Here is a 23,515-nt window from a genome sequence, read left to right as displayed (position 1 = left end):
ACGCACATACATATACAACAAATGACCTGAAGACTCACCACATACTGACAAAGAGCAAGGTTAGCTGAACACGAATCTTCTTCGTTAATGACAGGTCCGTAGTAAAGAATGTATGTGAGTGGAGGCAGCCTGGCTGGACCACATGCTGCCCGCTGGGTACTGCCGGGAGTAAGCTCAATGGCAATAGCTGTCTCTCGGCTCCCCACAAGTCTCGGGACAAAGGAGTAGTTTGCTGCTACCAGGCACTCCAGCTCTGTGAATTTACCACTACTGAAGCCAACTGAGTAAACAAGGAGAGGGAAAGTAGAATGTAGGAGAACTATGAAACAGACATGATGTCAATAACTCTCCCACTTCCTGATCCAGAAATATGGAAAGAGAAAGCACGAAAAGGAAAAATTATCACCTGAGCATGCTGCTGATACTGCTCCTGCTTCAGGATCTTGAAATAATCAGAGAACTATTAATTGGTAATGATATTGATACTACTCCCATTTGTACATTCTTTCCTCATGCCTGGCTCTTACCTCACCTCATATTCAGGTGTAAAACAGAATAATGAAGGAATCACATTGCAAACAAACACAAGTACAATGAAAGCACACAAACTTTCCTCCAGAATAATCTGCAACTATTAGATTTACACCTAACAGTAAAAAATATAACCTCAATTCATGTAAAGGCAAAACTGAATGGATGATGTATTAAAGAAGATGCACAAGCTAAGAAATCCACTCCTATTTAAACTTCATGTAGACTGAATGGTTCTCTTGTACAAGGTAACAAAGATGAAAACATGTGGTTGGCATAGTTCATAGGATGAGACCATGGATTCTGAAAACTTGCTTCTTCTTCTTATTTTTTTTTAATGCTTAAGGGAAGGACCACATTCTGAAAGCCACCACAACTGTTAAAGACAGGAAGGCAATATAAAGTTATCCTTTCCACAGAAAATTAAACAAAATAGAACCATAATCATGAGTCAATCATTTCTACATGCCTCAGCACACTGCATTTACAAGAATGGAGATCACAGGCAATGAGAAATACAGATCAAGGAAGATGCTTCCAGCTGAGCAGCTGCATACATGTAAGACAGGGAGCCGCTTTTAACTCTTGCATTAGAGTGCAGGATGAAAACATGGTGAGAGCACATTGCCCTACATGTACTGTACACCCACCATAAAGAAGCTGGGTTGCACACAGACAGTTCAGAATGGATGTAAGACACACTTTGCAAAGCATTCTACTCTGTTTTCCTATTTCTGGATCCCACTTTCCTCATGGGATATTTGGTTATGATGAGGGCAATATTAAATAACCATGTGATCATACATGGAGAAGAAATGTGTGTTCTATGGTGGTACAGTGGTGGGTAGATTCCTCAAGTGCACCCACACACACAAAAGAAAGAAAAAGAAAGAAAAAAGAAAAAAAGAAAGATATACAAAAAAGGTAATTATCAAATAACTTCCCCACAATTTTCTCATCTCATCTCAAAAACACCAAATCCTTAAAACTGCTCCAGTCCAGTACCTCGCTATTAGTAGATGAAGAAACAACAAAAGAATCACTTGATAATTAATCTTGCTATGGCATATTTCTATTTAAAAAAAAAAAAAAAAAAAAAAAAAAAAAAAAAAAAGCTGCATATCCATTCGTCCAACCCAACTGACATCCAATACTTTATTGCACCATTGTGGGCGCATGGATCTGGAGGTAGGCTAAACTGTCCAGATACTGAAAATACCAAGTTACCCTTTGGCTGCATTATGTGAACAATAAACCTCAACCTCTCTTCAAATCCCAATCCCCATGGGATATGTCTGGTTGGAGAGCCTTAACTTAGAGGACCACTCAACCATATCCCAGGCTGAATTCTTGCTATTACCTGGGAGTGGCTGCACAGCTGGGTCAGTGGGGAGGAGGGCTGTGGCAGAGGAGAGGGGGAGGGAATGCACACCAACATGTCCTGATACTCCCTCCTTATCCACCCACACCAGGCTCTGATTGGCAGCAGCATAGCAGTAAAGGTGAGCAGAGTCAACAGCAATTTCTGAGCAAGTGCCTGTGGGGAATAGTAACCAAAAAATCAATCACAAATACAAGATGAATATACAGTTGATATTGTTGCTGTGGCCCCACATCCATCTGGATGTGACTCTGGTGGACAGCAGCAGAGTAAGGGGAAAAGCTCAATGATGTCTTTCAAAAGCATGAATGAGAAAGAAGGATATCCCGGTTCTTTCCTCTACCACTGATCACAAGAGCTACACAACCACTTGCACCATAAGTGGTAGCTGGTGGTGGGGTCATCATATTCTTTTGCCAGTATAAAGGGAGAGGCTTTCCATGCTTTCAGTTTCTATTTAAGCCACAGAAAATGCTACATGTACACCCACTAAAAAAATTATTAGCACTTTTTTCCCATGATAAAATATGACACACCAGACGAGAGATCTGAAAACAAAATCCTGAGTTAAAGTGCCAGATTGGTATCCTTAATCTGCTGAGCCTCAGGCCCTTATTCACAGTGGCACCGAAGGCTTCGTACTGCTTACTAAGCAGTTTGTTTTACTTCTTAATTATCACTGTTTTTAGGTACTTAAAGACTTTAAGTACTGTACTGTACTGACATGGTTTTCATAAAAATAATAAACGAGGATGCTGATGTGTAATTTACAAAATAAATTGCTACCTAAGAAGTGTTACGAAAGAACCTGAAGCCACTTTGAATATGAGCCCTAGGTGCAAGTACTCCATAGTCAAAGTGTGTAACTGGCAGCATTGCCATTTTGAAACAGAAATCGCAGTCTCTAGCACACTGAAACATCATTTAGCGTATTTTATATATAGATATACTGTATATATATATATATATATATATATATATATATATATAACAATATATTTATATATATATATATATATATATCTATATATATATATATATATATATTATTAGGTGGTAACCATATAACCAAACCATACGTGCACCCTACATGTCAACAAGTGGGTTAGCGAAGGGTTAGTGCCCCTCCCCGTAAAACAAATAACTCAAAGTCAAATGGCCACCCCTTATGGGATTATGGCATCTGACAATAGATAGATAGATAGATAGATTCCTGGGGTAAAGTGGCAAGACAGAGTTACAAATGAAAGAGTAAGGTATATTACGAGAGTAGAACCAGTTGATGAATATGTGAGACTGTCTCGCTGGAAATGGCTGGGGTACATATACTGTATTGAAAAGAAGGCAGTTTAATACAGGATGTGCCAGAGTGGACTGCTAGAGGAAGAAGAGGAAGAGGTAGGCCAAGGGAAACCTGGATGAGGACAATGAAAAGAGAAGCAGGAGAGGAGTGTTGGTGGGACCTGAAGGAGATGGCAAGAGACAAATATTTGTGGTGAGAGTTCATCGAGGCCCTATGCATCCCATGCGGTGCCACAGGAAATGATTGACTGATATACAGTATATATATCATCATCATCATCATCATCAGTCATTACAAGTCCACTGCTGAACAAATGCCTCCCCCAACCTTCTTCACGAATTCGATATACAGGTATATATATATATATATATATATACACACACACATATATATATACTGTATATATATATTATATACAGTACCCTCGTGTCCAGTACGGTATTTTTGTCAGACAGCACTGCCGTACTAGACTAAATCTATACTGGACAAACAACAGACCTTATGGGAAAAATGAATAATGTCAGACAAGCCTTGAAAAAGTTCTCCCCTGAATTCAACTTAACTACGTTTTGACACAACTAAGATTTTACCAACCTTTAAGGTGAGTGGTGATGGGCTTGGGGGGAAAGGAGGAGGGGTAGGTGAGGCTGAAGAAGGTCCTATTGACCCCCTGAAGGAGGGCCTTCAAGATCCTCAGGAGGCCTCTCTGCCTCAACCTCCCTCATAAATCCCTCATAGTCACACACAGACATCATCATCTTCGTCATCAGGGGAAAGTGCAATACTGCAATGTGACTGGCACACGACACGAATCAGGAGGAAGGCGTACTTGACTGGTGCGGCAGTACTACTGAAACTTTCCTTGGTGTTTGCCATCTTCCTGCACCCGGGCAGGTAATAGTACTGGACGCAGAACGTCAGTACTAGAGAAGAACTCTTCGGATTTGGCCCACTTTGCACAGCTGATCCGTATTAGCCCAACAAATCCATACTACAGTAATGAATTATTTTATTTTTTTGCCGACCGTACTGGACGAGAATGGTACTGGACAAACGCGTACTGGACACAAGGGTACTGTATATACAGTAATCACCAAAACCAGAAAGTTGGTTGAATCGAGTCATGTTGGTGCCACTCAACCTCTGAAATCTTCAGTTACACTGACAGCAGAGCAGCTGTGTGCTTGTGAACCAATTTTTAGATTTTTTCATGACTAAATAGGCTTAATACATCAATATACAGTTCCTGGCACAAATAAAAGTAATCACCAAAGCCTGAAAGTTGGTTGAATTGAGTCAGATTGGTGCCACTCAACCTCTGAAATCTTCAAGGCAACTGAGAAAGCAGAGCAGCTGTGAGCCTGTGAAGACTCACTCGCCTCCCATGCTCCTAAATCAGTGTTGTAAGTGTAGCGGAAAAATGTCTGAAGTTTGTGAGATAAGTTATTATCTTTCATTTTACTTAAGTTGCTTGCAATGACTTCTTAGTGCTGCAAGATGTAGATCTACGTCACTGGCATTTTGGAGGGGGACATAGATCTATATCGCTAGCGTGGTATGGGTTAAAACTTTCACTTATGTTTTTTAAGGTAATCTCTAAACAACTCTCACTTTCTCTTCTTTCTACCAACAATAATATTACATTACTACTCCTTACCATAGCCATAATTCTGTGGTGTGAACACTTCCTCACATAAACACCCTGAGATATCAGCCTTGAACACTGATGATGAGGACATGTGAGATGGTGAGGTTGGAGCAACATAATAGAGGACTGGATCAGGTGTGGCAGAGGTGTCAATAGCCACACCACCATTTAGCCTTGGGGTCTTTACACAGTTACACTCAGCACTTCTGCAATATAAATAAAACACATATCATAATCTTCAGCACTATGGATCAATTGCCCTTCAAGACTTATAAAACACAGTTTGAGTTGGAAGGCTTAGCTGCTGGTCCATGTAAGGTGTGTGTAAGCCAGCTTCCATTAAACTGATATTAGTACAACCATTAAAAAAAAGTGGATTTTAATTTCAGCCTAAGTTTATCAGGTATTCCCTACATATTATAACATGGAACTTGAAACAGCTGAAGTGAAGCTCGAAATTTCCAGGTTTATACAGGTCTGCTTTGTACTGGCATAAGAATATAGTGTCCTGTCTGCCCAGCATTTGTGTAAAAGCAGTCATACTTTCTACAAAACAGGTGGGAAGGAGATATTACAAAGGACTTCTTTTCTCCTCTGATTACCAATATGTCCTCAACCAGATAAAAAAAGTCTTGCTCTAAATCTCTCCATCCTATGTGAACAAGAGAATTATCATCATCATTACTGCAGTGGATGTGGGGCTGGCCCTAATGAATGAGGGTGAGATTTGGAAGCTTCCGGTGTTGCTGTTTGCTGATGATACAGTATTGTTGAGTGAAGATGAATGGGAGTTGCAAGGTTTGGTGAATGAATTTGGGACAGTGTGTAGGAGGAGGAAGCTGAAAGTTAATGTAAACAAAAGTAAAGTTATGGTGTTTGAGAGGAATGAAGTCACAGAGTGTGCAGTGAGGTTGGATGGTGAGGATATGGAGAATGTGAGTGCATTCAAGTACTTGGGTAATGTGATGAGTAAGGATGGAACTTTGGGGGATGAAGTACGTGAAAGGGTACAGCAGGGAAGAAAGGTTGTTGGTACACTGAAAGCCGTGATGAGAAATAGGGAGGTGAGTATGGAAGTTAAGAAGTCACTGCATGATGGTATTGTGGTCCCTACCCTGATGTATGGAAGCGAGGCGTGGACCTTGCAAAAGGGGAACAAGTCAAGAGTGAGAGCAGTGGAAATGAGTTACTTGAGAGGAGCATGTGGAGTGACGTGGAGGGACAGGTTGACGAATGAAGAAGTGAAGGAACGTTGTGGGGTAGATGTGGATGTGGTTGAAAAGATTAGGAGAAATACACTGAGGTGGTTTGGACATGTGGAGAGAATGGAGAATGAAAGACTGACTAAGAGGGTGTATGTAGGTGAGGTGGAGGGAGGGAGAGGGAGGGGTAGACCGAGGATGAGGTGGAGGGATGGAGTTGAGAGGTATATGAAGGAAGGGGGGGTGAGTTGGGGGGAGGGTAGTCAATTGGTGGGTGACAGAGTGACTCGGAGGCATTTTGTCTGTGGCCACCCTTTGCGGGATTAGGGCGTCGGGCTATAGATAGATAGATAGATAGATTACTGCCATCATCAAAACAACAATGATAACAGTGATGATGATGATGATGATGATGATGATGTTATCATCTCTAATCACTGCTTAATGTGACATCCATCATCATCATCATCCAATACCTGAGTCACTCACCGGTGTCAATAAAGTACGAAAGACCTTTCCTAAGGTGGCAAAAACAAACTGCAAAACATCTGGCATAAATCTTTAATTTTCAAACTGCCCTCCTACGGTTTCTATCCTTCTATCTGTGCCTTCATCGCTAGCTTCCTTTCTGGTCGTTCTATAGCCGCTGTTGTAGACGGCCATCGTTCTTCTCCTAGATCTATCAACAGTGGTGTTCCTCAGGGCTCTGTCCTATCACCAACTCTCTTCCTTTTATTCATCAATGATCTTCTAAGCTGTACATCTAACCCTATCCACTCATACGCTGATGACTCCACCTCTCACCTTTCCATTCGGTTCCCGCAACACCCATCTCAACAGTTACTTCAAGAAACAAGGGATGAGGCTATGGCACACCTAATGTCTGACTCGGCTCGTATCTCTGACTGGGGTAAAAATAATATGGTTGTCTTTAATGCATCTAAGACTCAGTTCTTACACCTATCAACCCGACAAAATCTTCCACAGATATATCCATTAATGTTTAATAATATTCAGCTTAACCCTGCATCATCCTTGAACATGCTTGGGGTTTCATTTACTCAGGACTTATCTTGGAAAGATCATATTACATCTCTTGTAAAATCTGCTTCCAAGAGATTGGGTGTGCTAAGCCGACTCCGCTCTTTCTTTACCCCTGCACAATTGTTGACTCTATACAGGGGTTTTATCCACCCCTGTGTGGAGTACAACTCTCATGTGTGGGGAGGCTCCCCACATACAGCTCTTCTCAATAGGGTGGAGTCAAAGGCTTTTCGTCTCATTAACTCTCCTCCTCTTACTGACTCCCTTCAACCTGTCTCTTCGCCGCAATGTTGCATCTTTATCTCTTTTCTATTGCTACTTTAATGGTCACTGCTCCTCTGAACTGTCTGCTTGCATTCCTCCACCTCTACGACGGGCGCGTAGCACCCGTCTGGCAGCAAACTCTCATCCCTTTTCTGTCCAACTCTCTAATGCAAGAGTTAACCGTTACTCCCAGTCTTTCATTTATGCAACAGGTCAGCTCTGGAACTGTCTCCCTCTATCTGTATTTCCTGCTGCCTATGATCTCCAGTCTTTCAAACGCAGTGTGTCCAGGCATCTCAAAATGATCGGATCTTGAATTTGGCTCTCTATTGTATTTTGTTTTTCTCTTGGAGGGAACTGTTACTGCAGGCTCATGGCCTTTGGTTCCTTCTTCCTCGCATTAAAAAAAAAAAAAAAAAAAAAATGGAGACTGTAAAATCCCTGTAACAGGAGTGATCTTTGTTAAGCCTTCCTAACAAGAATATTATACAGTACCCCTTCATATGGATGAAGATTTATTTTGTTCTTATTATCACCAATTGATTTTACTCTGCACTAGAAAAACTTTTCAAGGTGAAAGGTCAGAAACAGCTGTACTAAACTCCATCAGTACTAGAACCGAATCTAATTATTCAATAAAATCATCTAGAGACAGGAAGAATAAAATTTAAAAATACGCCAACAGTACTAGAGCTGAATAAAATCACTAGTGAAAAAAAATGGACATCTAATTAGAGGTTTGAAATAGGTAACGATATAGATATGGCTAATGACTGACCTCCTTTGGTTGAAAAAACTTTGTGGGATGCCTGGGTGAAGTGAGAGAGGCGCAAAGGAAAGGTGCAGGCGATCCCCTCCACTCCCTTTATGCAGCAGGAACACCTGGCTGGAGTATACAATGGAAATCATCATCACCATCAACATCACGGCCTATTTTCCCTACCTAAGGAAGTAGTAATCATCATCATCACGGCCTCTTTTTCCCGTCTAAGGAAGCAATCGTCATCATTATCATCGCCTCTTTTCCCCACCTAAGGATGCAGCGAAGTAAGGTCCTGAAACAAGGAGAAAGTACGGTTGACCCTTGATTTTACGGACCCTGAAACAATGGATTTCAGATTTAATGGATATCGTCTGAAGGTCCATCACCCCTACGGACCAATAGATGATATGGCAATAGTGTATGCTGATTCACAAAATGTCCACAAGGTGGCCATTTGCACACCACCAGTCGCTTTGCCTAGCTCATCAGAACCAACGTGACAGTCATTGTGTCACCATGCCTCCCAAACCTGAAAAACAAAAAAGAGTGAACCTCAGTGTAACTCAGAAGACAGAGCTAATTTGCAAGCCCAAAAAAGGTTTGTCAGTGGAGCGTGTGTGCGAGAAGTACAGAGTAAAGCAAACCGTTTCTGATATAAGAAAAGCAAAGCCTAAACTAACTGAATATGCATCTAAGGTTTGTGTTGATGACTCTTCACGTAGAGAAGGTGATGTACGGACGTGGAAACACATGAAAACTGGCTGTAAATCACAGTTGGACTCAGTTGTCATGAAGTGGTAAGTGCTGCACCAAGCAAATGGTGTTATGGTGAGGGGTGCTGAAATTCTAGTTACCATGTTTTCTAACCACCTGGATATTGAGAATTTCAAAGGCAGTGATGGGTGGCTGTGGCAGCTCAAACAGTCTGCACAATTTTCATGGTGAGTGGGTGGTGGGTGGGTGCTATTCCTACTGAAGTACACGTATATTTTACAGGAACAGACAAGTCTTCCCCCTATTAGTCCACAAAACTGAGAATCAACTGTACAAAAGTAGTTGAACTATTATGAGCAAGTGCAGTGAAATTGGCCACACAATCATGCATACAACATTCTAGCCCCTGGAATACTGGCTCCACCTTACAGGCCAAGCTCATTTTACCCCCTTCAAAGTGTGTGGGTCCAAGGCAAATAACCAGCCAACTTTCCTTAGTGGCATTACATGATCAAAAAGCCTCCAGACACCTCTCTTGGGGATCAGACCTTAAGGCAGGCCATCAATCCAACTGGTGAAGAAAAAAAAGGAAGAGAGAGAGAGAGAGAGAGAGAGAGAGAGAGAGAGAGGGAGAGAGAGAGAGGCTTACAATAAGGACTACAGTATGTTCACTCTAATCTGATGAAGATTCCTTACTCCTTTCAGCTCTAGTCAGAGTGGAGGGCTGATTTCATTTGTGGCCATGAGACCTTGCAACTAAGGCTCATCAAAATTCATGCAGCCACAACTCATTACATTATTATGGGAGTGGTCCAGTTCCATTAGATGCAAACAAACCAACTATAACTGAATACCAAATTTTCTGTCAACAAACCTAGTCATGGGAGACAGAAGGAACTTGACAATCCTCCCAGGCACATTAAGGTCAGACAGCTGGTCCTCATTCTGACGGCTGGCAATGTCGTAAGTGTTGACATGGGTGAGGGTATGGCGGGCCTCCCTCTCCCCCCAAACTACCACCTCACCCACCCAATCTACACCCAGTCCCGCCCCCTGCCCAGCTAAACGCAATATCTGATGGGGGAAAAAAAGAAAATTGTGAAATCCAGACAATTTTAACTTCTTGAATCCAGTTGTCTTTCTTAGTATATTCTTGCTATCTTCTGATTATTATTATTATTTTTTTTTTTTTCTTTTTTAGGAAGAAGGAACCAAAGGCATCAAACCCACAAAACTGTTCCTTCCAAATGAAAAACAAAATACAAGAGAGAGGTATCAGTTATGTCCTCCATTAACCCTTTCACTACATCTCTAAAATGAATAAAAGTATCTGATGGTAGCAAGAATAGCAAGAATAAGATACTGAAGACTTTCCTGGGTTAATGAGGTAAACATACACCCACCGCAAATTGACTTAGGACCTACACACAAAATTGCTATGGGATAGTTGTCTGACTTTGCTTTGTGTTTCCACCTCTACCAAGAGAATTTTTTGGGCAAGAAGTAACTGGTAACTCCTCTGGTATTGGCAGGAGGTGGTGAAACACACAACACATCAAAGCTTGCCCAGATGCGAGAGTGGGAGTATATGTTCCCATCGCTCCGAGCTTGCACCTCCCTCTTTTTTCGTATGCATTACTGTTTGCCATGTTATTTTCCTAGAGTCGAGTTGTCATGTCTGGAAAGGACTGCTCAAGGGATGAAAGGGTCCGTATCATTGCATGGAAGCAGGATAATGTCCCTATCAACACAATTTGTGAACGTACTGGACGTGCAAAGTCGACCGTCATGAAGATTCTTGCTGCAGCACACGACCTGCCACCTGATGTCGTACCAGAGCAAAAGCATGGCAGTGGAAAGAAGAGGATGACTTCCAGAGGTACAGATACACTTCTGATGAGAGAAGTAATCAAGAATCCTCAACTGACAGCAGCAGAATTGAAGAGAATGCATTCCCAGCTGTTACATCTCAATTCGAACTATAAATCTCCACTTGCAGAAGAAGCTGGGTTTGCCAAGCCGCACTACAGCCAAGAAACCTCTTCTCACTGGCTGCATGAAGAAGCAGCGCATTCAGTTTGCCAAAAAGTATGCACATTGGACATCGGATGAATGGAGAAAAGTTGTTTTCCGATGAAAGCACATTTCAAGTGTTCCAGGTGCATTCTGCCAAGGTTCGTCACCCTGCCTCCCATAGTCAATATGACCCTGCTTACACGGTGCCAACTGTTAAGCACCCACAATCAGTAATTGTATCAGGGTGCTTCTCAGGTGAAATGGGAAGGGAAGGCCTCTACTTTCTTCCTAAGAGCTTGATGATGAATGGTGGCTGGTACATTCAAGTTCTGAAAGATCATTTGTTAAACTTTTTAGCTATTCATGGGTGCAACTTTTTCATGCACAATTCAGCTCCATGTCACAAGTCAAGAAAGGTGACAAAATGGCTTCAGGATAATCGGATTGAGGTCCTCAAGTGGCCTGGCAACAGTCCGGACCTAAATCCGATAGAAAACTGCTGGGAACGATGAAAAAAATCATGGCAGAGAAGAAGAAACCCAATCTGGACAACCTCAAGACTGAACTGACAAATGTTTGGTGCAAAGAAATGTCCTTAGATTACTTTAGAGATCTAAGAGATTCCATGCCAAAATGCATCCAACTGGTCCTGAAAAACAAGGGAAACATGATTTCATATTTATGAATGGCATTTCATGAACAAACATTGTGATATACTATGATTTCTGTGTTTTTTAATACCTTGTGCGGGGAAGTCCTAAGTCAATTTGCGATAGCTGTACTATTAGAGAATACAAAATATAATAACTGATGTAACATATCAGAACACAGTATGCTTGTACACAAGTACTGAGGTACAGAAATATGCCAATAAAAATACGGTACTAATGATCCTCAAGCTAAACATACCCGTTCGCTGAGGTTTGACCCAGAACGCAGAAGATAAACATCAGAGTTGCTGTCCATCCAGGCGAGGGTTGGGAGTGAATTTGCATCACCATCATCTGCAGCCTCTTCTATACCAACTTTATCAAGCATGGGTGCAGCCCACACAACCCTTGGAGCCCCACGCACCATTGGCATGACCAGGTTAAGGTCTGCATCCAATAGGGAAACAATGGGGTCTGCCTCACGCACAACTATCAGTGAGGGGAAGGGCCTATGGCTTGATGGTTGCTCACTAACTGTCTTGCTGAATGCACCCTTACCAACACTGTTCACTGCCGCCACCTGATGAATATTATCCGTATCACAATGATGGTAATTAGAGATACAATTACAAACCTATTCTTCCTCATACTTCATCCACACTACATCTAATTTATTTAGCTTGGGAGACTTTTCAAGTTCAAGCGATTATATGGTAACCATGCTATTATAGGCTAATGCAGCAGGCACTCACAAGGTGAAATCATTCATTGTGGGTAAATATGATAATGCTCATATTTATAGTGTTTCCTGCAAAATACCTGAGTGGCATGTGAGGGGTGGGACATGGCCACTGAGTCGTGATAATTGTATGGTACAATGTTCCATTCCATGTCATCAGTTCACCAACAGGCGTTCAATATTGATTTTTTTTTTTTTTATAATTCCATGTTTTTATGAGTATATATACTGAATTATATTGAACAGAATGTACTTACCTAGTGTATTTTGCATTACTGTATGATGCTGCAAGCATGCGTGTTATTTATTCATTTATTTATTTTTTTGTTTAAAGAAGGAACCAGAGGCCAGGAGCCCATAAACTGCTCCCTTCAAGAAAAAACAAAAACAAAACAACAGTGAGGCAAATTCAAGATCCGTTCATTTCGAGATGCCCGGACACACCTTTTGAAAGACCGGAAATCATAGGAAGTAGGAAATACAGACTGAAGGAGACAGTTCCAAAGTTGACCTGTTGCATACAAGAAGGTCTAGGAGTAACAGTTAACTCTTGCATACACCTGGACAGAAAAGGGATGAGAGTTTGTCATCAGACAGGTACTACAAGCTCGCCGTAGTGATCAGGGATGCTGGCAGACAGTTCAGAGGAGCAGTGACCATTGAAGTAGCGACAGAGAAGAGATAAAAATGCAACAGTGTGATGAAGAGACAGAAGTTGAAGGGTGTCAGCAAGAGGAAGTGAGATTAATGAGACAAAAAGCTTTTGACTCCACCCTCTTGAGAAAAGCTGTATGTGGGGAGCCTCCCCACATGCAAGAGTTGTACTCTATACAGGGGCATGTATAAAGTCAAGAACTGTGCAGGGGTAAAGAAGGCACAGAGTCAGCTCAGCACACCAGCAGGTTTTACAAGAAAGGTAAGATGTTCTTCCCAAGATAAATGCCAAAAGAATGAAACAGCAAGTATATTTAAAAACGATGCAGGACTGAGTTGGATATTATTAAAAATTAGAAAACATTCCTGCGGAAGATTTTGTTGGGCTGACAGACGTAAGAACTGAGTTTATGATGCATTAAAAACAAGATCACTTTTACCCCAATCAGAGATATGAGGTCAGTCAGATATTAGGTGTGCCATAGCCTCATCCTTTGTTTGTTGAAGTAACTGCTGAGATGGACGCTGCAAGAAGCGAATGGAAAGGTGAGGGGTGGAGTTATCTGCGTCTGAGTGGATAAGGTTTTATGTACAGCACTGAAGGTCACTGATGAATAAAAGGAAGAGAGTTAGTGATGGGAGGGAGCCCTGAGGAACACCACTATAGATAGCTCTTTGAGAAGCACGGTGACTGTCCACAACAGCAACTACAGAATGACCAGAAAGGAAGCTAAAGGCATAGACAGAAAGATAAAAACCATAAGAAGGCAGTCTGGAAATTAAAGATTTAAGCCAGACTCGATCGAAAGCCTTTTCGATGTCAAGTGCATTGGAAAAGCTTTTGCCAAAGTCCCAATAGGAGGATACCAGGAATCTGAAAGGTAGGAGAGAAGACTGCCAGTGGAGCATCCCTGGTGGAACCCATAATGATGATCAGAAACAAGGTTGTAATAGGAAAGATACTTTAAAAATTTTTAAAGAATAGACTCGAAAACTTTTGAAACACAGGATGTTAGAGCAATTGGGCTACAGTTAGAGGGATGAGAATGGTCATCTTTCTTTGAGACAGGCTGAATGAAAGCAAACTTTCAGCAACAAGGAAGGCACAAGTTGATGACAAAGGCGAAAGAATTGACCTAGGCAAGGTGTAAGCACAGAAACACAGTTCTTGAGGGCAACAGGAGTGACACCATCAGGCCCATATGCCTTGTTAGTATTGAGGCCAGTGAAAACAGAAAATACATCAATTGAAGAAAGTTTAATGTCAGTTATGAGGAAGTCAGAGGGGGGAAGTGATGGAGGAACAGCACCAGAATCATCTAAGGTGGAACTGAAGGAGAAAGTCTGGGCAAAGAGTTCTGCCTGATCAATTTAAGAAATGGCTACAGAGCCATCAGAGTGGAAGCCAGGAGGGAAGGATGATGAGGTAAAGTTGTTAAAAAGGTTTTTGGCACGGTGCCAGAATGAGTGGGAAGAATTTGAGTTGGAGGGTTCAGAGCACTTAGTACAAATGAAATGATTCTTAGCAGAGTGCAGAACAGACTTAGCACATTTCTGGGCAGAAACATAAAAGAGATGAGATTCTAGGGCAGGCTGGCTCCAGTACCTTAGGTAGCCCTCTCCTTATTGTGGACAGCATTAGAACAGTGGACAGCATTAGAACAAGCATGATTAAACCAAGGTTTTTTTTGCATTAGTCATAGGATATGAGAAAGGAATGTACGATTCCATGTCCGAGAGAATAACCTCCATAATGCACATGGCACACTCAGATGTCTCCAGGTCATGGAAACAATAATCATTCCAGGGAAAATCAAAGAAGTACTGCCTGAAGGCCTTCAAATTAGCAGCCCCAAAGTGCCACAGCCACTGCTTCTTGGGAGGGTTGCCTTATTGGAGCAATAGGACAGGTTAAGATGATATGGTTATCGGAGAAGCCCAGCGTAAGCAGAAGGATTAGTTGTAAGGAAGAGGTCAAGTATGTTGGAACTCTCTAAGGCAGTTAGGGATACGGGTAGGGTGCTGTACAAGCTGCACTAGGTCATTAAGGATAGAAAAGATGGAGGCCTGTTCACCAGGCAAATAAGTGAAAAGAGAGGAGAGCCAAAGATGGTGGTGAACACTGAAAGCTCCTAGAATGAAGGCCAGAGAATGGACAAACTGATAGAATGTGTTCCATCTTAGAAGTAAGACAGTCAAAGAATTTTTCAGACAGTAGAATTAGGGGAGGTAATGTTTCAACTGGTGTTTGTTAGTGTGGCCCCCGGTATAAGTGGCAAGTAAGGTACATACTGCCATGACACAGACTATGTAGAAGAGTACTGTTTATGTCAGATATCCAAGAAAAATCATTAACTGGGAAGATATATTCACCAAGCTTTCTGGCTGACTGGGATTTTACTATATATACAGAAAACAAAAGAGCCTGTAGATACCAGCAGAGGAACATGCATTATACTCATGCTGGTAATTACTCCACCATAGGTAATGGCAATTGGCTTCCTGATTTACAATAACTAAACCCTCTCAGGCAATCTGGCATCAATCACATCATATTACTGTTAAAGGTGACCCATAAAACAAATCATGTCTAAACATTTAAATACTTGTCAAAGGAAAAGTTTTCATTAGATCTGAGTCATATTTGGAAGAATCATAGCTGGACAATAGTTTCACAGTCCAAAACAATCAACAACACTTTAATCAGACAGAAGTATTTCCTAGTGTTGAATATTTTACAGGCTCTGAAACAACTCATGGAATCTCATTAAATTCCACATCTACCCATGAAGAGGCTTTTAACTCAAAAGCTTGAGCTATGGGACTGGGAATATGCTCACATAATCCTCTGTTTCCATTCATCATCCAGAAATGTTTTTTTTTTTTTCTCTCTCTCTCTCTCTCTCTCTCTTGCTTTCTGAGCTTATGTTACAATGCAAACATGTATGAAGTAGGTGAAGAATACCTTACATCAAGAAAAAAATTCTTAGGGGAAGCAGGAGACAGGCCAACATAAAGAATATTCTCCATAATTCAGGGATGACAGAAACCCAGGGAAGTGAAGTCATATTAACTTAAGCTGTGTATGAAGAGGATAAATTAATAAAATCCCGCAACCAGAATCTTCATATGGTTAAAACAGTTACAATCAACCTCAATTTATGATCACCCCCTGATTACGATGGTGACTTGTCTATGTTATCTTTGCTACTTCTACACAATGCAGCTCACCTAATGAGATTTTCAGAGTTGTAGAGCATCTTAAAAGATAATTACATTAATCAGTCATACAAAGATGACAGAGGTACCTACCAAGACAAATCTAATAAACAATTATCCTGCCTTATGAATGTTCATAATTTTGTGAGCTGATATGATAATAAGGGAGATGTATCTTCTCACCTGGAAACTGTATATAAGGTCAGGCTTAAGAGAGGAAATTTCAAGATGCATTGCCTTTTCAACGCATACAACAGTTGCTCTTGCTTCCCCTCCCTCCTCCTCACCCTCCTCTCTCTTTTCCTCTCCCACCTCTTCCTGTTTCTTTTCTTCAGCCCAGTAGCGCACCTCATAACTCATCACCTCTCCATTTGGCCTGACTGGGGCTGACCAGCGCAGGTGTAAAGTTGCACTTGAGTCCTGTATATGTAAAGAATTAAGGTTTAACCCCTTGAATCTGATGACACCTCTGGTAATTTTTTACCTGCTGCCACCTGATAATTTAGCTTTGAAGAGTGTTCAAACTGGAAAGGCTAAAACTAGCATTTGTTAGCTCATTCATTAAGTGAGTGGTCTCATAAGATGAATATTTACTTATTTTGGTGTCTCCTAAGATTAATATTTACTAAATGAGGATGTCCTACAGTAAGATAAATATTTACAAGGTGAGGAATCACCTGAGATTAATATATAATAAAAGGGGGGTCTCCTAAGATGAATATTTAAGAGATCTCCTGAGTTATATATTTCTAAGAGTTATGTTAACAAGACAACAACATCCACTTGCCAACAGGATTAAGGTTATGACACAAAGCTGACAGTGGTTTATCTATTTCCTTCCTCACTGCCAGACAGCACACACTGATACTTTGCTCATTCTGGTCATGATAAAAAAAAAAAAAAAAAAAAAAAAAAAAAAAACTCCATATTACCTTAGCATAATTCAGCTAAAGTTCCTGATCTTAGTTTCCTTTATATTATTTGCAACCTAAACCTACCACACTACCCTTATTAATCTGTGTCCATGATATAACAGCTTATAGTTAACCAGTGATCACTGCAGTAAACTTCATCTACTTACATCTACTGTACCATCACTTTGTCCATACAAAATTTTTTGTTCACTTATGGGATCATTCTACCTGGCTCAGCATGCACATCTACCATCCTCATTTGAAACTAGTGCCCCTATAACACTAAGTTCATTTTCATATATCTATGTCAGCAACATTATGTTCCTGAAGCCTACATACTTTTCTGCACACACACCATTATGCCATCACTGCTGTATACACTATCATGGTGCCTGCATATCCTTACACACTTCATAACAGCACATTCAATCTGACAATGGATCTGAAACATGAACCTCTTTCAAAAACTATTAATTTATAATGCAGGTCACACCAATCATATCACAGCTGCTATGGTTGTGATGATCAATACTCTCATTAATAATAAAATTCTAAATACCACTCTCTCACTCAGTGACAGTATATACTATCCAGTAATTTATACAAATTTTCAAGCCTAAGTAATAGAGTCCTGAACAATAAGATGAAGTTGCAGAAAGTAAATGAAGTAATCAATCATCAGTCAGTAAATGGTGTACCTTTACCGATTTTACAATCTTAATATGGTACACAACAATTTTCATACCACTTACCTGTGTTGGTTTCATGATAAATGTGCGCAAGTGATGTGGTGGGCCAGGGAGTGAGGGAGGGGTGTGCAAGGCCCGCAGTGTCCTCGGCCCCAGCCCCCAGTTGGACACTCCCCTCACTGACACCTTCAATGAAGAATAGGGAGGCAGGGAAGAGTCTCCTTCATACCTAATTGTGGTATTAGGGGTCAAAATGGCTCTCTTCCTGGTTAAATCATCTATAACCACTTCATAGAGGAGTTTGCCATGGTTCATGTTTGTTATGGGGTTCCAAGTGAGGGTGAAGTTGTTCCAAGTTCCCTCCACATGCACTGACCTCACTGCCACTGGTCCTGGGAGCACCACTGGGTCTGGCACACCCACTGAATGCAAAAATGATTAGGCTATATATGATTATGTTCTACAGCAGTACAACTTTTTCCAGCTAACTGATACTGTAAACTGGGAAACTGGAAATGTGTTCTAAAATATTACAAGTACTTCCATATAAATTGCACTGTATATCTGAAACACTGACAGATTAACTTTACATACAGCAAAGGAACTTTATCTTTCTACAATTTATTGAGGGTTTCATAGTAAGAGAACATCAGAGGAGATGCCATAACAAGGATTTGGTGGACAGTGTGCTGAAATACAGGATACAAATACAGTACCAGTACATACAACACCTCTACATTATGCTTTGCTGAAAGTACGGTAATTCTGCCACAGACCACATCCTTTGGGAAATACAGTAAACCCTCAGGTTACAATGGTTCTTTTTGCAACAATTCAGATTTATGGCAACATAAAAGTATGGAAGTTAAACTCATATGGTATTCATATTTATGCCAAATTTTGATCGATTAAAATTAAGTAAAAACTGTATAAAAATACAGTATGATTTGCATCATTAATGGCATGTACAGTATTATGTCAGCTATTCACATGGTCAAGGATGCTACTCCATGTGGGTCAAGGCTGCAGACAGTGATGCTCAGTCTCAATATAGTCCCATCAAAACAACACATGAACAGCAGCGTCGCATATCACACATTATACACAATAACAATAAAAATGAGTGGAACAAAGTATGGCTAGAGACCAAGGAAATAACAATGCACGTAGTAACTAGGTGCATTCTGTGTATTCTTTCTTTTACGGCTTTGTCCTCATCTACGTCTCACCAAAACAACAGGTGATGGGCAGCATCATATACAAGTACTGTACAGTAACCCCTTGATTATCCGGATGCTCCGTATCCGAACATTAGGCCTTAGCTCGATTATGTCAGCATCCGGATTTCTTTGTCTATATCCAAACATGGCCTTTTGGGCGACCAACAAATTAAAAAATCAGTTGGGTGGCCGGCCGGCCTCTGTTGCCACGCACAGGTAACAGATCGCAACCCACCAGCTGGGCAAAAATGGCTGTCAGCCTCCTCACTGAACGGTCAAACTCCTCCAGCTGCCAGGATCATGATCCCTGGCACGCACAGCCATTCTCCTCCCTACTGAATGGCCAAAGTCACCTGGCTGGCCAGATCAATTGGACGCTCCCTGATGCCATGATGTATTGTGTATCCAGTGTTGCTGCCACATGGCAGCATTTGCCTGGCCGAGCGAAAATGACTGTTGCACTCATAGGTCACCTTTTTACTTGTGCGCTCATAGCCAAGTGTGGGCAGAGACATGGCAAAACTGTGTTCAGATTGCAGTACCGCACCTCAAACATGCCTTTGTCTCTCTCTAGTGTGGATGTGCTTGGCCAAGTTATAACCATAGCAGCTTCCACTGTTGTATTTGAGGTGGTTCCCTACCTTCTTCAGGCCCTGATTTTCCTCTGTGGCATTCTCAAGTATGTGATGATGGCCCCACAACCACCTGAGAAACAAATGGGGAAGGTTTTGACTCCAGAGAAGTGTGAGATATTAGGCAAGGTTGATGCAGGCTGAACCACCTCACGCATTCTGTGGGCATAAGATCTGGCCCAATCAACTTTGATATCGAGAAATCATGGCCCAAGCTGACTCAGTATGGACATAACAACGGCAATGCCACTCAGGTGGGTGATCAGAAGGTTATGTCTCTGCCCTGCCACTCTGCCATCGACCAGTCGACTTTGGTTTGGCTGCGCTGACTACGTGGTGCCGGCATGCTTGTGTGTGGAACCGAATTGAAGGTGGCAGCAGAGAAGTCTGCATACCCACACAATGAGCCTGACTTCAAGGCTTCTGAAGGAGGGCTCTTCCGGTTCAAACTTCGACATGGCCTTGCTAATTGTAAGGCACATGGTGAGGCTTTGGACGCGACAGCGGATGATGTAGAGCTCTTTCACCAGAAAGTGCAGCACTTGACCGAGGATGAGGGCCTTGCTCTCGGTCAAGTGTACTAAGCTGATGAAACTGGTCTCTTCTACTGCTCCTTGCTCACCAGCATCCTAGCAGATGAGAGGGAGATGACTGTCTGGTCGGAAGTTGTCCAAACAGCATGTCTTGGTTTTGTGCTACGCCAATCTTAACAGGATGCAGAGCCTCAAGCCCATTATTGTTGGACATGCAAAACAGCCACGTTGTCTCTGTGGATTGACTGACAGCCTGCCTGTTGTGTGGTACCATTCTGTGAAGGCCCAGTTTACCTGTAAAATCTTCACAGATTGGTTCCACAGACACTTTGTCAAGGAGGATATCCATTATCAAATGTTTGCAGATGATACTGTGTTGTTGAGTAAAGATGAAGGGGAGCTGCAAGGCTTGGTGGATGAGTTTGGGAGAGTGTGTAAGAAACAGAATCTAAAGGTGAATGTAGGGAAAAGTAAAGTGATGGTCTTTGAGAGAGGTGAAGTCAGTGAATGTACAGCGAGGTTGGATGGTGAGGAATTGGAAAATGTGAGTACGTTTAAGTACTTGGGTAGTGTGATGAGTAAGGATGAAGGTTTGGAGGGTGAAGTGCTAGAAAGGGTACAGCAGGGAAGAAAGGTTGCTGGTTCTTTGAAAGCAGTGATAAGAAACAGGGAAGTGAGCATGGAAGTGAAAAAGTTACTACATGACAGTATTGTGATACCAACTCTAACGTATGGAAGTGAAGCTTGGACGTTGTTGGAAGGACACAAGTCAAGAGTGAGAGCAGTGGAAATGAGTTATTTGAGAGGAGCCTGTGGAGTCACGTGGAGAGACAGGCTGATGAATGAGGATATAAAGGAGTGTTGTGGTGTGGATGTGGATGTGATAGGAAGCATTAGGAGGAACACACTGACGTGGTTTGGCCATGTGGAGAGGATGGAGGGTGAGAGACTGACGAAGAGAGTGTATGTGAGTGAGGTGGAAGGGGGAAGAGGGAGAGGGAGGCAGAGGATGAGGTGGAGGGATGGGGTGGAGAGGTATATGAGAGAGGGGGGTGTGAGTTGGGAGCAGGGCAGTGAAATGGCGGGGGACAGGGCGACATGGAGGCGATTTGTTTGTGGCCACCCCAAATGGGATTGAGGCATCTGGCAATAGAATAGATAGATAGATAGAAATGGAGGAACTTGGTATCCTTCGCAACCAGGTGAAGGCACCCCTGATCCTCGACAAGGCCCCTGCGCATCTGTCCGAGCAGGAATTGGTTGCTGGTAACAGTTGTATTAAGTGCATGTTTCTGCCACCTAATATATCTGCTCTCATTCAACCAATGGACCAAGGTGTTACTGTGGCAACAAAGAGACTGTACCGAGGAGGTGATGATGGTGCTGGAAGATGAGCAAGGGGTTGACACACATGGGGAGCGGACCTTGGAAAATCTTCACCATTACAACTTCAAGTCTGCAGTGTTCAACTGGAAGAATGCTTGGAAGAAAGTCTCCATCAAAATCCTTGAAAGTGTTTGGTCTTGTCTCCTTCAGGGATATGAGGCCTCGCATGACTTTCAGGGATCTGACACGGATGACTTCTACCATTGTCTAGTATGGCTGGAGAGGATGTGGACGTCGACAATGTGAAGGATTGGTTGGGCGACGACGGTGGCGATCCTGGTTATCAGATGTTGTCAGATGAGGAGATTGCCGCAGCTGTCTCTGCAGGGCAGACAGAGGACAGAGATGACAACGAGGACGAGGAACCTGCCTCTGAGCACCCCGCCACTCCATCACTCCCTCGTCTTGGTGCGTCACATGTCAGCACAGAGCAGGTGCTCGAATATGCCAAGCACCTACACTGTGACAGGGAGTTGGTACCACTGAAGCTGGCAATGGATGTGGGATGTCAGGGATGCTGTCATCATCTATTAGAAACATCACATCTAACATCAGTCAAAGATTGACTCCTTTTTCAAGCCTGCCACCCCCAGGCATGTGAGCCCATTCTCACCACCACCACCTTGTCCCCAGTCTTCCCTCTCAGACCCACAACCGAGCACATCGACAGCCGTTGAGTCGCCATTAGACAAGAGCTTGTGGCTATCTTCAGAAACTCCTAAGGTAGGCCTCCATCATCTCGCCGCATGTCCCCATTCATTGCCCAGTTCCAGTGGATGGAGAAGGAGGAGGAGGAGGAGGAAAAGGAGGAGGATTACATAGGATTACATAGGAAAGCAAACAGCAACAGACCTTATGGTCCTTTCAAGGCTGCTTGTTACAGAGAAAACTATGACTACAAGATCTAACTCTACATGCTGAAGGATAAGGATAGTAAAGCAAAGAAGGCTCCCCCCACCACCAAACCCTCCAAAAAAAATGAGAAAAACCACCATGCAGCATGGAAAAACTGACATGGAAATTTCATAGGAAAAACTGGAAAGGAAAAGTCACATTCTATAATACTTTGTCTATTAGCTACCCAATTGAGTAACCTGAAAGAGAAAGTAATCACATAAACTAATAGTAATGGCATGACATTATAAACCAGTACACTGAGTTTATGGGAAGTCTGTGGACATAACGTGGAAACTACACACTGCACAATGTGGATGTTTAGGGGTGGTGTGGCAGCCTTGCCTGGCGCTTTTGAGGTAGGCAGCAGTCAATCAGGCCCTAGCTCCGTTCGCTCCACTGAGACAAGGAACTCTCCCATGTGGGACAAGTACACAAGTTTCATCCTGAAGCAGTGACCCCTGGTACATTAAAAAAATCCCGATGGTGGTCACTTGACTAACAGGGACCCTCAGTGATCCACAGCCCATCACAGGTCGTAAGTGAGAGTAGTGACCATTAATCCCTTCGTTACCGCATCCCCCCCCCTCCCCCGCTCAGCTACCCCCCTGCCAAACCAAACGTCCCCCAGGCGTGGTTCTTTCATGGGGTAGTATTCATTTTATCATTACATCGTTTTTATTTGCTTTATATTATTTATTTTTGTATTGGTAAGTAGATACTGACCATGAGATATGTTTATGATATGTTAAAATAATGTACATGACAATATTACATGTCTAACCAACTGATTTAGTAAACATACAATATACATATAAATATAGTAGATAGAGATATAAATCAATGAATAGGGAGGAGAATAATGATTCTATTATTTACCTTGTAAGTATGAAGAAGATCCATGAAGCATGAGGTAGGAGACAGGCAGGTCAAAAGTAGGTGGGGGTGGGGTGATGCGCTTCAAGGCCAAACTGATACCAGAATCAGTATCACTTTCCCCACTATTATCGCTCACTTCGCCGTCATTCTCGGGCATGTACTCCTCATCAGAGTCACTCACAGTTGTGTCAGATCGTTTCATTATCGTCAGACACTTCTAAGTCACTATCCAAGTCAGAT

General features: G+C 42.3%; 1 protein-coding gene across 1 annotated transcript in view; it reads right to left on the bottom strand.

Moving 5' to 3' along the window:
- sev (receptor protein-tyrosine kinase sevenless) overlaps nt 1-23,515 on the bottom strand; it is a 212,496-nt gene that overhangs the window by 41,568 nt on the left and 147,413 nt on the right. Inside the window, exons 21-28 of the mRNA XM_080272579.1 lie at nt 17,795-18,153; nt 16,441-16,548; nt 11,776-12,096; nt 9,725-9,924; nt 8,152-8,259; nt 4,873-5,069; nt 1,892-2,068; nt 39-253 (exon numbers count right to left, since the gene is read on the bottom strand). Coding sequence (XP_080128705.1) covers nt 39-253; nt 1,892-2,068; nt 4,873-5,069; nt 8,152-8,259; nt 9,725-9,924; nt 11,776-12,096; nt 16,441-16,548; nt 17,795-18,153 — 1,685 coding nt within the window. The remainder of the gene's footprint in view (nt 1-38; nt 254-1,891; nt 2,069-4,872; nt 5,070-8,151; nt 8,260-9,724; nt 9,925-11,775; nt 12,097-16,440; nt 16,549-17,794; nt 18,154-23,515) is intronic.

Source organism: Coenobita brevimanus, chromosome 1, assembly GCF_032717465.1.
Source record: "Coenobita brevimanus isolate Jiangsu-jjx chromosome 1, ASM3271746v2, whole genome shotgun sequence".
Classification (NCBI taxonomy): Eukaryota; Metazoa; Arthropoda; class Malacostraca; order Decapoda; family Coenobitidae; genus Coenobita; species Coenobita brevimanus.
This window is presented reverse-complemented; position numbering and strand designations above follow the sequence as displayed.